This window comes from Canis lupus, chromosome 31, assembly GCF_003254725.2.
Source record: "Canis lupus dingo isolate Sandy chromosome 31, ASM325472v2, whole genome shotgun sequence".
NCBI lineage: Eukaryota > Metazoa > Chordata > Mammalia > Carnivora > Canidae > Canis > Canis lupus.
In genome coordinates, this window is record NC_064273.1 from 15074979 (window position 1) to 15087569 (window position 12591).

Here is a 12591-nt window from a genome sequence, read left to right on the forward strand (position 1 = left end):
TTCAGTTTTGTCATCCATAAAATGGGGGCAATAGTACTTACTTTACTGGAATTTCGTGAGAAGTAAAAAGAAATGTTTGCACTGGAGTTATTATTGTGCCATACACACAATGATCTCTCAATAAATGATAGTTATTATTAGCTTGCTTTAACCAATCTTGCGTTTCATCATTCTATAATACAGAATATGTCTCAGTGTGGCTAACTGGAGAACTATTCAGTGCCTGCACTGTGTATGAGGCTGTAACTCTACTCAGAAAATTCAACAATGAATGAATCACGGGCTCTGCTTTCAAGGGAAATAAGCATATAAACAGGAAAATACGAAGTGTAGACATATATAATTTAATAACTCACTACCTGTTTAAATATTTGGATACAAACTTTTTTTTTCAAAGCTAAGGATTCTATTTTAAACAGTAATTTAAACAAAGGAAAATAGTTTAAAAGTGTGTCATACTTCCTGACCACTAGAGATCAGTATAATACAAGGAATTAAATCACTTGCTCACACTCTCCCTGTGGCTACGCAGATATTGGTCACGTTGAAACAAAAACGTACACAAACATGTAATGATTTCTACTTATATATTTAACTGCATCTGTTGCACATATTATTTAGGTGTTTGAAATTTTAGGGAAAAATTTCCCTAAAACAAGACTCCAAATCCATATGAGATCCCAAATACAATCAAAGCAATTCGGTGTTTCTGGAACATACATGGTAAGGTTTACTTGAAATCACATGCATTCATACTGTCCAATTGACATATCGTTGAGAATAGAAGGTAATTTTAATTGAAATATAAGAAAATATACTTATATTTTATCAATACACAATGTGCATGCATGTATATCTACCTAGATATGGGAATATCTCTATATCTATCTCTATATCTATGTCTATATCTTTTTTTTTAAATTTTTTTTTAAAATTTATTTATGATAGGCACACAGTGAGAGAGAGAAAGGCAGAGACAGAAGCAGGCTCCATGCACTGGGAGCCCGTCGTGGGATTCGATCCCCGGTCTCCAGGATCACGCCCTGGGCCAAAGGCAGGCGCCAAACCGCTGCGCCACCCAGGGATCCTTATGTCTATATCTATATCTATCTATATCTATCTATATTTATATCTATATATTTATAATTCCCCAAAGAAGAACCCTCAATTAACTCCCCTTCTGTTATATACTCATGGTTGAGAGAGAAGTTGTTTCTAGAATGCTTTCCAGCATACTTTCAAGTTCATCCAAACTCTTTCTATATCCATTACTCATCAGTGAAAATCCATGTTTAAAATGCCTCAGCATTCTTAGATATTAAATGATGCCTACTGCTCTGTAGTATGTACGAAACTGATGATATTCTTTTAGGCAACCATAGAAGAGTTGAATAAATTTTAAAAATTAAAGTAACTATTAAGTTAACCTGATAATGGAACTGAACTTTGCCCCTCACTCTCCATGCATTTCAGTTAGTCAAATGTTTCATGCGTAAGCATACAGATGCAGGAGCTTAGTGTAGAGGAATAAATTGCTTAGTGCCTGGTCAGAATGAGCAGTGAATCCACACTTCGTCCAGGTATATTTAGAGAGATTGGAGGAAAGTGGAATTACTGTCCTGGCCTTTGGTCCTGAAATCAGAGCTAACTTAGCCCTCTGGACATGAAGAAATATAAGAAAATACACTTTAGGTTTTATTAATAAGCAATGTGCAGGCATGTGTATCTACCTAGATATGGGTATATCATGTATGCAGTGACATGATCCTGTGTCTTTCTCTCAGCCCTGTGGGGCCCTAGTATGATAAACATGGATGGGTGTGTATCCATTGTACTCGACAACATGGGCTTTTTTGTTGTTGAAAAGGCTATGCTTTTTCTTTCTTTCTCCTTTCCAGAACTGCTATTTAAAGTGAGCTGTTGCCTTGGGGAATTTGGAAGATAACACAGTAGAGTGGAAAAGCAGAGCGATGTAGGGTTGCCTACGGCTTTGGAAACTTGTCCTAGTCACTTATCTACACCAAGCTTCTGTTCCTTTGGCCTTAGAGTAGAGCAATACTCCCTAAGTCATAGAACTCTTGCTTTTCTTCTCTTTTTCTTTTCTTCTTTTCTTTTCTTTTCTTTCTTTTCTTTTCTTTTCTTTTCTTTCTTTTCTTTTTTTCTTTTCAGACTTTATTTGTTTGAGAGAGAGATGGAGCACAAGCAGGGTGAGGAGCAGAGGGAGAAACAGACTCTACGCTGAGCAGGGAGCCAGCCCATGTGGGCTCCATCTCAGGAACTCTGGGATCATGACCTGAACCTAAGGAAGATGCTTAAAAGACTGAGCCACCCAGGTGCCCTTCATAGAACTCTTTCAAGTAACATAAACATACAGACAATAGGGACAGCACTGATACTGCCATCTTGACGATAAGCATGGAATAACCCACATCTGCTCTGAAACATGCATATGCTGAGATGAATTTTTAAAACCATTTATCCTTTGTCCTTTTTCTTATTCTTAAAAGTCTACAAGATACAAATAAAAGAAATTTTCAGTGTGCAAACTGCTCAAGATCGATAATGCTAATGTAAATTTAGACATGCTGATAGAAGGAAATCTCAAAATCTGCTTTCTCACTTGAAAATGCTTTGATTCCCCCCCATGAGACTAATAATATCAGTCAAGGACCAGCAAGCATTCATATGAAACATTCAATTGCAAAGTCCTTGGTACTAAGAATATTCCTTTATCAACTTGTTATACTGGTTCAGCTCACAGATATGATAACTTTTCATGAATAGTTGAATAATTACATAATTTCATTTTTCATCATTAAGTATGTTATACAAAAAACTGCAAGCTAATGCACCAGCAATGACATCTTAAATCTTTGTCAGTACTTATGGCTTCGTCTTGGAGTTACTGTCTCCTCCCTTCCCTGCCTCCCCCCTCCAGTTGGCCTTTAATGGAACTGTAAAATTCAAAAGCCCATTTCAACAAAAAAGTATCATTAATGCACAAATAGGAGAAATGATATAATCTAAGCTAAAATAGATCTTTGAATACAGGAAAGATGTTGCTTTTTTAACATTAGTAAAAGCTATAAAAATGAATCTAATTTTAAAAAAGAGAATATGTAGGCCCAATTAGAAGTCTGGAGTCCTTCACTTAATACTCATGTTCTATTTGCTAAGTACCATGACTTGCCCTCTTCTCTTGTCTTTGGTTGATAGCTAATTTGTGTCGTCCTCTTTAGTCTGACCAACAGTGGACTTACTTATCCCAGCTCTCACAATTCTTTTCCTTGGGGATTTACTTGTTTATGAATCTGAAGGTAAGGATAGAAAGGACAGAGAAGTAAAATTTATTGAATCTCTATCAGTGCATAGCACAATTATATATGAAGTATCTCATTTGACTGTCTTACTGTATACATGAGGATTAGGCAATGTTTTCAGATAGGATCAATTAGGTACTATTTGAGATTATCTGAATAATAAAAAAGTAAATTAATAACTTTCAAGATTTTATGGCTAATATGTGGTGGCATTAAAATCTAACAAGTTTCAAAATCTATCTTCTTTCCAGTTCAAGTACAATTAGTCCAAGAACAGATTTTGGGACCCACCTTGGTGTTAGTATTAAGCTGCCATTAGGTGCTGTGTTTAATTTCACAAATGGTCCACTCCCAGTAGAGAAGATTGGCATTGATGAGTTTCCACTCCTATGGAAAGACACATAGAGACAAAACAAAACACAAAGATCCAAAACTTAAATTTCTAGTTATTTAATACTGTTGACACTAAAAAAAGTATGGGATTCCATACAAAAAGACTAATATTTTAATATAAAACTTCAAAAGCTTTGCTAGATAAAAGATGATATAAATCAATAGAAGAATTATCCATAATGACATGAAATATAATTTTAATTTTTGTGTAATATTTCTGGTTGTTTGCATGCTCAAATACTGTTTAACAAAATTAAAACCAGTGCATATATTACTTGGGTATCTGATTTTTTCATTTTACTTTTCTATGTTATTCAATAATTTCCAGAATGATCAATTTTAATGACAACCTCACAGAATTGTGGCACCATAATTTATTAAACTTTTTTCCTGTCAAGTGTAATCCATCTTTTAAAAAATGCATGTTGCCTAAGAACAACCTAGAAAAATAATATCTTCAGTGTTTGCTTTTCCAAAGGTTTCTTTGTTCTTGATATTTCATTCAATTCGAAGTCTAGCAAGACCTAATTTAAAATAAGAAGCTATGTGATTGCTCTGAAAAGGGAGTATGTAGCTTGGACCTCCAAGTGTCAACTCATGGGCCAGGGTAGGATGGAGAAAGAGACACTCTCCATGTGACAAAAGACATTAAGTTATTAGTCTTTCTTATCCCTGAAAACATGTTATATCCGTGCTCTCAACTGTGAACCATAATTAAAGATGTCTCTGTTATCCTGACTCTCTTCTGTAGGTTTCGCTGGAAACTTTTAGCTTCTTAATCTTGTTTCCTGCCTTTCATTTATTCCAGATTTTAATCCTTGCATAAGAATATGATTTTAGGTTGAAAACATCCTGATTGCTGCTAACTTCTACTGGTTTAGCGGGCAGATGATCCAGTTTTTATCTTTTGGGATAACACAAAGGATCCACCTGTTGCCTCTTCAGAAGGACGTCCAACACTGTAGTCCACACTGTAACCAACACTCACCCTTTTCTCTCTGTTTACAGGGAATTTCCAAGGAACACTTATGGCTGTTATGATCAATCAGAAGATAAGAACTAAGTTGAGAGTATTTCCTGTCTCCTTCAGATGGGCCAACATCTTAAAAAACCTGAACGTATTTGTCTGGTAACTTTCATTCACTGAATAGAGAACTGAAGCAATGGAGCCTCTATTTAATGTCCTAGAATTCAGCGCCTTGAACTTTAACTTTATAAACAGATAAAAGTAACTCTAGCATACAAATCAATGACTATTCGTTCATTAAGGACACCTGAAATGATTTTGCCAAAGGGAGAATGGGCGCTGTCACTGTTACTGTTAAAGACTCAGGCATTCCCTTCAGGCAAGCGGAAGCATCATTTTATATAACTATTTATATAAAATGTCTTTGTTATAGTTCAGAAAACAAAAGAGGCATAAAGACCTCAAAAGGCAGCAGAGGGTATGGAAATCAGGAAAGCTCTGGGTCAGGAAGGACTGTAATAGAGAAACATTATATTTAAGGATTTATGCATTCAGAGAAGATAGAATGTGCATCAAAACAGATATCAGAGGACTTTGAATTTTACCCTGGTGCAACTTTTGGTAGAATTCATCACACTAATCTTAGCTTTTAAGCCAGTTGATACTTATCCAATTTGAAGAGGCTCTAGTTGTGTCGACTTTGCTTGCAGGCTCCAGAAACATCATTATAATGGGTTGATGGGTGCTCATCTTTGCTGTAAGGGTGGGTCCCTGCTACTCTCCATTGTCCCTTTTAGATCTATCTCTTCTCTTACTGTTTTTGGTCACATTGTTAGGAGTTATTTGAACACTTAGATAGTCAGGGCCAGGGGCCCTAACAAGAAAATATGGAGTCAAGATGGTTTAAAGAAAACAGCACTAACATCACGTTTTATAGCTTAGGCAGGTGTGCACTAGCATTCTGTTTTGCAGCTTTTGCAGAAGTGACTTCTGCAAAATGTCCTAAAATAAGACAATTAACCACAAGGCATTTGTCCCTATCATGAGCAAGGAGGGCAGTTAAGACAATAAGCCCCAGATTTTATTTATTTATTTATTTATTTATTTATTTATTTATTTATTTATCATTTATTCATTCATTCATTTATTTATAAAGATTTTATTTATTTATTCATGAGACACACACACACACACACACACACACACACACAGAGGCAGAGACATAGGCAGAGGGAGAAGCAGGCTCCACGTAGGGAGCCTGATGTGGGACTTGATCTCGGGACTCCAGGATCACGCCCTGGGCCTAAGGCAGGCTCCAGGGATTCCCAAGCCCCAGATTTTAACCAAAGAAAGACCATCAGCACATAGACATTAACCTAATAGATAGACAGACACGTGACCAAAGTCTTGATTGGCACAACTCAGCATACCCTGATTGCTTAAAATAATTCTGCAAAAGAGCTCGTAAAAATCCTTACACTTACAAATTCCTAGAGCAACCCTCTGGGCCGCCCCTCCCTCTCTGGGAGCTTTATACTCTTGCTCAATAAACTTTGCTGCCCATCACTCTTCGTCTGGTTTACCTCTTCATCCTTCAAAGCGATGTGACCAAGGACCACAGGCACTAAAAGCAGAGAATTCCTGCAACAATATTCTCAATATCATTATTCTGCTTAATTCCTATATGTGTTGGGCATTCTTCTAGTGTTCCTGACTCTCCATGACCAAAGATTTCCAAAGTATGTTCTAGAGGCAAGCAGTATGAGCCTCCAGGGAATGTACTAGAAATGCAAATTGCCTAGTCCCACTCTATACACCCCAATCAGAAACTCTGGGGGTGGGGTCCAGCGTCTGTTCGTTGATATACCCTCCAGGTGATTTTGATGCTTGCAAGTCAGGGAACCCCTGTCAAATCCAAATATAATATCTATTTTTTACTTGTTCAGGGGGTCAGCTTTTTGGCTTCCAAAATGACTTCTAGTTACTTGATAGGTGGTTTGTTTTAAGGCACTGATGAAGTTAATTCACATTTTGGGCCCCACAGAATGGAGGCCACAGCAGTGGCCTGGCCCACTTCACAGATCTAAACCTGGCAGCCCACACAGGAAAGGCCTCCTGTCAAGAAATCTTCATATACACCATCACAATCTTCCAAGTCAGCTTTCACTAGCCTACTTTGCCCTAGAAAATAGGACCTGCTAAGCTTATAAAGAAATTCCTGACCTCCTAGCCAATGGTGCCCTGCTACCTCTTCTAACATTCCACAAAGCTTCCTCTTGCCCAAGGTCACTAAGAAAGGCTGCTCCACTGCTTGTGAGGCACTAACTATACTCCCCTGATTGACGGATTGTTTTCTCTTGAGTAAAGAACATCAGACTCAATACTAAATTGTTTTAGTTTTGTCATTTGACAACATTCATAACTACATAAAGGAACATCTTGAAGGGTGATTCATTAAAAATATATCTCAAAGGGGCTCCTGGGTGGCTCAGCTGGTTAAACAGAATCTGCTTAAGACATTCTTTCCCTCTCTTTTTGCCCCTACCTCTCCCTTGCTCCCCCATGTGTGTGCTCTCTTTCTCTCTGTCTCTCTGTCTGTCTCTCTCTCTCTCTCTCTCTATATATATATATATCACTTTTCCATTATTTCTACCTGTTTTGATTCCATCCCTTGACTCTTTCTCCCTCTTTTCAAAAAAGATTTTATTTATTTATTTGAGAGAGAGAGCAAGAGAGGGAGAAAGAGCACAAGCAGGGGGAGGGGCAGAGGGAGAAGCAGACTCTCAGCTCATCAGGGAGACTGATGAGATGCAGGGGTCAGGGCTCGACCCCAGGGCCCTGGAATCATGACCTGGTTAATCAGACGCTTAACCAACTGAGATACCCTGGTGGCCTCTCTCTCTTTCTTTTTTTAATTAAGTAAGCTCTACACCTAACTCATGACTTGGAGATCAAGAGTTGCATGCTCTATCAACTGAACCGGCCAGGTACCCTCACAAGCTCTTTTTATTACAGACCCTGAGAAGATGTATTAATATCTCTGGAGATTCAAAACAAAATTTGGACAAAATTAAATTGAAAACATATTGAAGTGTTATTTATAAATAAGTTTTTAAAATCTAGTATCTATTTATTATACACTTACCACTAGCATTATACCATGATGGAATTGGCAAGTAAATTTTAACATAAGCCTATTCTAGGAGAAAAAAATAGACTAAAGGCAAAGCTTAAAGAATATAAAATATTTAGTAACAGCTAATACTTCTACCCTTGGATTCTCAAATGCTGTTCCATAGTGATGTTTTCACTATCTGGCAGAGGAAAAAGTAAAGATTATATGTGCATATCGAAAAAAAGATGTAGTTTATATTCTGAGATTGTCTTCTCTAGATTTCCTCTACGAGTCTTAAACTTACATGAGGAAACAGACTGAAGTTAATACAACAGACATATTGTTTTGAATATAGAACATAGGATAGAATAACTGAGACATTCCTTTGGAAAAAAGTATAAAGTATTCACATAATCATTTTTTGGTCATATATACTGATGCCAGCAACCTGAAAGCAGTGTCTAGAGGCCATCAGTTCATACAAACATCTCCAGGTGTCCATGCTGGATGCTAGAATTTGGAGTTTAATTTGAGACCGATTACTTGCATTTCAAATCCTGCCAAATTCAACTCATCCTTTTCCAGACTGAACACAATTTATTCCAGTTTGTATTCACAGTAAACAGAATATAAGCTGCAGAGAACATTTACAACAAACTATTTCTTATTTTAAGAAATGATGGAGACAATAAAGTATATTTAAAATATTCTCAGCAAATGAAAGGTTAGCAACCTTTTATTAGCACCATTTATTTTTGAGAAACAAAATCTCAGAAAAACTGAAAAATTGAATTGAGAGAGAGTAACTTCTATTAAGCTCTGTAATTAAAGCACGCCACGGAGTTGCTCCCTGCCTCAGTTTCCTTTTCTTTCCCACAAAACTAGTTTTTAATTTTTACAGAGAAACTGTCAAGATTATGGCTAGGGTTTGCATTTTTTAAATTCTGGAAATTTTTACTCTGCAGATTTAGATAACTCTACCACACATTTGCACAGCTGTTTGAAATCTGTAGAAATTTGGTATCACATAGAAACATGCCCATATAGCATTACCTTGTTGACGTGCTAATGCCTCCTGACTACCCATTTCTAAACCTTTATTATCATCTGTATAGGTTATGCATCCTCCAAGGGCTCCTTTGGCTTCAGGAAAACCTTATTCTATGTGAGAAAAGAAGCATATAAATGCAATCCACCATCATTATTTTTAACGTCATATATGGAGTATAAAAATACACTCAGAGATGAATTCTAGGGAGCAAAAGAAAGATATCCTGGAGGGTCTTGTACAGTATAAATCTTCTGTGTCTCTTCTCAGGACTGCTTGGGTTTCCTCTTTTGTCTTGATCCTCAGACTGTATTTGCCATGATAAGAATTCCTCCCTGAAGCAGGAGCTTAGGTAGGGACGTTTTAAGCTGTTGGACACACTAAAGCTAAACAGAATAACAAATGTTGCAAATGCTGCAGCCAGGCATTGTTGCTCATTTCACACCCCAAAAGGCTTAAGTCATGAATGGAGCTAGGTGGGATTATTCTGAAAAGGGTTTTAGAGAAGGATGGACCCTTTTTCAGGTTGGAGGGAAAGAATGGGATTGATTTGGCAGGGCAGAAGGTGGGGAGAGTGGTTGAACGGGGCGGCGGCAGGTTGGGGGGAAGATGAATGAAAGGAGTTGGAGGCAAAGGAGAGCAAAGCATCCTATTCAGAGAGTCAGGACATGAGGGCAGTTAGGTAAACAGCTTGACTGAACTGGACACATTTCAGCTACAACTGCTTAGTCCTTTACCACATTTATGACAACACACCTAGCACTCACCTAACACCACCATAGTTTGGCAAACAGTTAAACTGGATTATTTTTGGATTTTCTGACCTGGACATCTAAGATTTTGTGGCACACAGAAGGAAAAAAAAATGCCAGTGGAAAAAATTATCTTCACCTGATCAATTTCCTCCTTTGTGTGAGCTACCATCTTAAGAACAAGAGAAAAATTGATGGGTCAGTCTGGTAGCTGTTCTGTATTATCCCACAGATTTAATGATATTAGGAAGGAAACAAATTCCTGGCATTTCCTACCTCAAGTGTGGCAGAGAGAAATTAGACTCAAGGGAGGTTGTCAGAGACAGGATCCTTATGCTTAACATCTTGGAGAATGTGACCTTAATCCCTTGTACTATATCATTGACTCATTTGCAACTTTATTTTCTTACCTGCCACTGGAGTTTATTTATTTTTGGGTAAGAGGCATATGGCATACACCGCTACATTTACTAAGAGGTGTTCTCAGTGCACATATTTCTTTTTTCCAAGTTTTTATTTAAATTCCAGTTAGTTAACATATAATGTAATATAAGTTTCAGGTGTAGACACCTTCTAGCAACCCTCAATTTGCTCTCTATAGTTAAGAGTCTGTTTCTTGGTTTGCCTCTTTTATTCGCCCTATGTTCATTTGTTTTGTTTCTTAAATTCCACATATGAGTGAAACCATATGGTATTTGTCTTTCTCTGACTGATTTATTTCACTTAGCATAATATTCTCTAGCTCAATTCACATCATTGCAAATGGCAAGATTTCATTTTTTATGGCCGGGTAATATTCCATTATTCCATTGTGTGTGTGCGTGTGTGTGTGTGTGTGTGTGTACACACTCATCTTTATCCACTCATTAGTCGATGGGACATTCAGGCTCTTTCCATCATTTGGCTATTGTAGATAATGCTGCTATAAACATTGGGACTGATCAGTGCACATATTTTTTTTTTAAAGCATTACTACTTTATAAGGACATGCATGCAAAATTTCCATTAGAATTTAGTGTCAGGAGAAATCTGTCTTCCCTATGGAACTGGTAACATTTATCCTATCTCACAATTAAAATGATGCAATTTTTAATGTTCTCTTTTTTGCACAGGTTTCCAGGAATCTCAGAGAGAAATACTAGTAATGGTGCTGACCCTGTACGTTTTATAGATGTGTCTTTTTATTTCTTCAGACCTTATTTTCAGCTACTATTCTATTAATCTTACTGCACATACCTTTTGTAATAAATCACCCCAGTTTCTTTTGAAAAGGTAAGCGTATAAAGCAAAGAAGAAGATGGAAGGATATGAGAAAAGAAAGAAGGGAATAGGGAAGGGAGGAAGGAAGCAAGAAAAGAAGGAAGAATGAAAATAAGGGAAAGTGGAAGAAGGAAAAAAAATTTTAAAGATTTTATTTATTTATTTATTTATTTATTTATTTATTATTATGAGAGACACAGAGAGAGAGGCAGAGAGACAGGCAGAGGGAGAAGCAGGCTCCATGCAGGGATCCCAATGTGGGAGTCAATCCCGGGTCTCTAGGATAATGCCCTGGGCCAAAGGCAGATGCTCAACTGCTGAGTCACCCGGGCATCCCTAAAGAAGAAAAAATTAAAGAAGGGGACAGAAGGTATATTGTTCCACTAGATTTTATCAATTTTATTAAAAATGGCCCTTGGTCTCATAGAATATACAGTATTATTTACAGGTTGAGGAATTGGAAATAGTTTTTAGGAGGGAAATAAAATGAACGAGAAGATTTTGGTTATTCATTTCACAGAGCAAAAGTTTTCTTCTGTTCTCAACTATTTCTGTTTTAGAATATTGAAGCTTCCCCACAAATAACAGGATCTAAGGATACTAGTCCGTTATCTGATATGTCATTTGCACTTAGAGAGGAGCCTTAGCAAGAATTTTCTGTGGCTGAGGTCGAAGAGGTTGCTGCCTGTGTTTCCTCTAGGATTTTGATGGATTCCTGTCTCACATTTAGGTCTTTCATTCATTTTGAATTTATTTTTTTGTGTACGGTGTAAGAGAGTAATCCAGTTTCATTCTTCTGTATGTGGCTGTCTGCACTGTATGTTAATTAACTTGAATTTAGATAAATCTCTCCCTCCAAAAAAAAAAAAAAAAAAAAAAAACCCAAAACCAGGGTCTAAGGAAATGATAAAGGATGCTGGCTTATACATATGGATTGAGTAAGAAAAAGTCTTTGAGTAAAAAAAAAAAAGTCTGTGCCAGACTTTTATAGACTAAATAGCTATATGTTGTAGAAAATTTATTGGTAGATGATTCACAATTATGCCAAACATAAGGGATATTTTCTTAACCCTTTATATGTAGGATTATAGTCTCAACAATTTCTTTGCTACATAAATTTCTCTGGGGTTACGAAACACCCATTAGAATAAAAGTCAAAATAAAAAAGACAATGAGAATTCTCCCTGAGTTATGTCAATATAAATAAGTTACATTTCATATAAGAGAGTCCACTAAATATTTAGTGGGAGAAATCAGGAATGAATTTTTCAGAGAAAGCAATAAAACCAGGCTACGGTTGGTGAAAACCAAGCAGCAGATTTTTCCCCCCTTTTAATGATGTCCTTCTTACAGAGGTTTCTTTAAAGTCTCTACTTTTGTTTTGATCTACTGGGCAAGAAAGGTTTTATTTTTTTAGAGAAGTTAAAATAGGCTGGTGTCAGAAAAAAAAAGACTAAGGAGTCACCTGGGTTAAGTCAGGGATGGCCCTCAAGCAGGTTGTAGTAGAAAAAAAAAGTTTGATGTTTTGTTTCATTTCACTTTGTTTTGTTTTTAATACCTGATGAAATCAAAGTGCCAGACTTTAGAGATAGATACTTTGTACAAGTTCTCTGTTTTCTACTGAAACAAGTACACAAAAGTTCATGGGTTACTTTGGGACAACAAGACTACCCCACCAAAATCACCTAGGGCTCTGCAAAGACCTGAGATCTCTAGGCCCCATACTAGCAAGGTCT

General features: G+C 36.9%; 1 protein-coding gene across 1 annotated transcript in view; it reads right to left on the reverse strand.

The window, feature by feature from the left end:
• Window positions 1-12591, reverse strand: part of TMPRSS15 (transmembrane serine protease 15) — a 118104-nt gene that overhangs the window by 20330 nt on the left and 85183 nt on the right. Inside the window, exon 19 of the mRNA XM_025449835.3 lies at window positions 3612-3707. Coding sequence (XP_025305620.2) covers window positions 3612-3707 — 96 coding nt within the window. The remainder of the gene's footprint in view (window positions 1-3611; window positions 3708-12591) is intronic.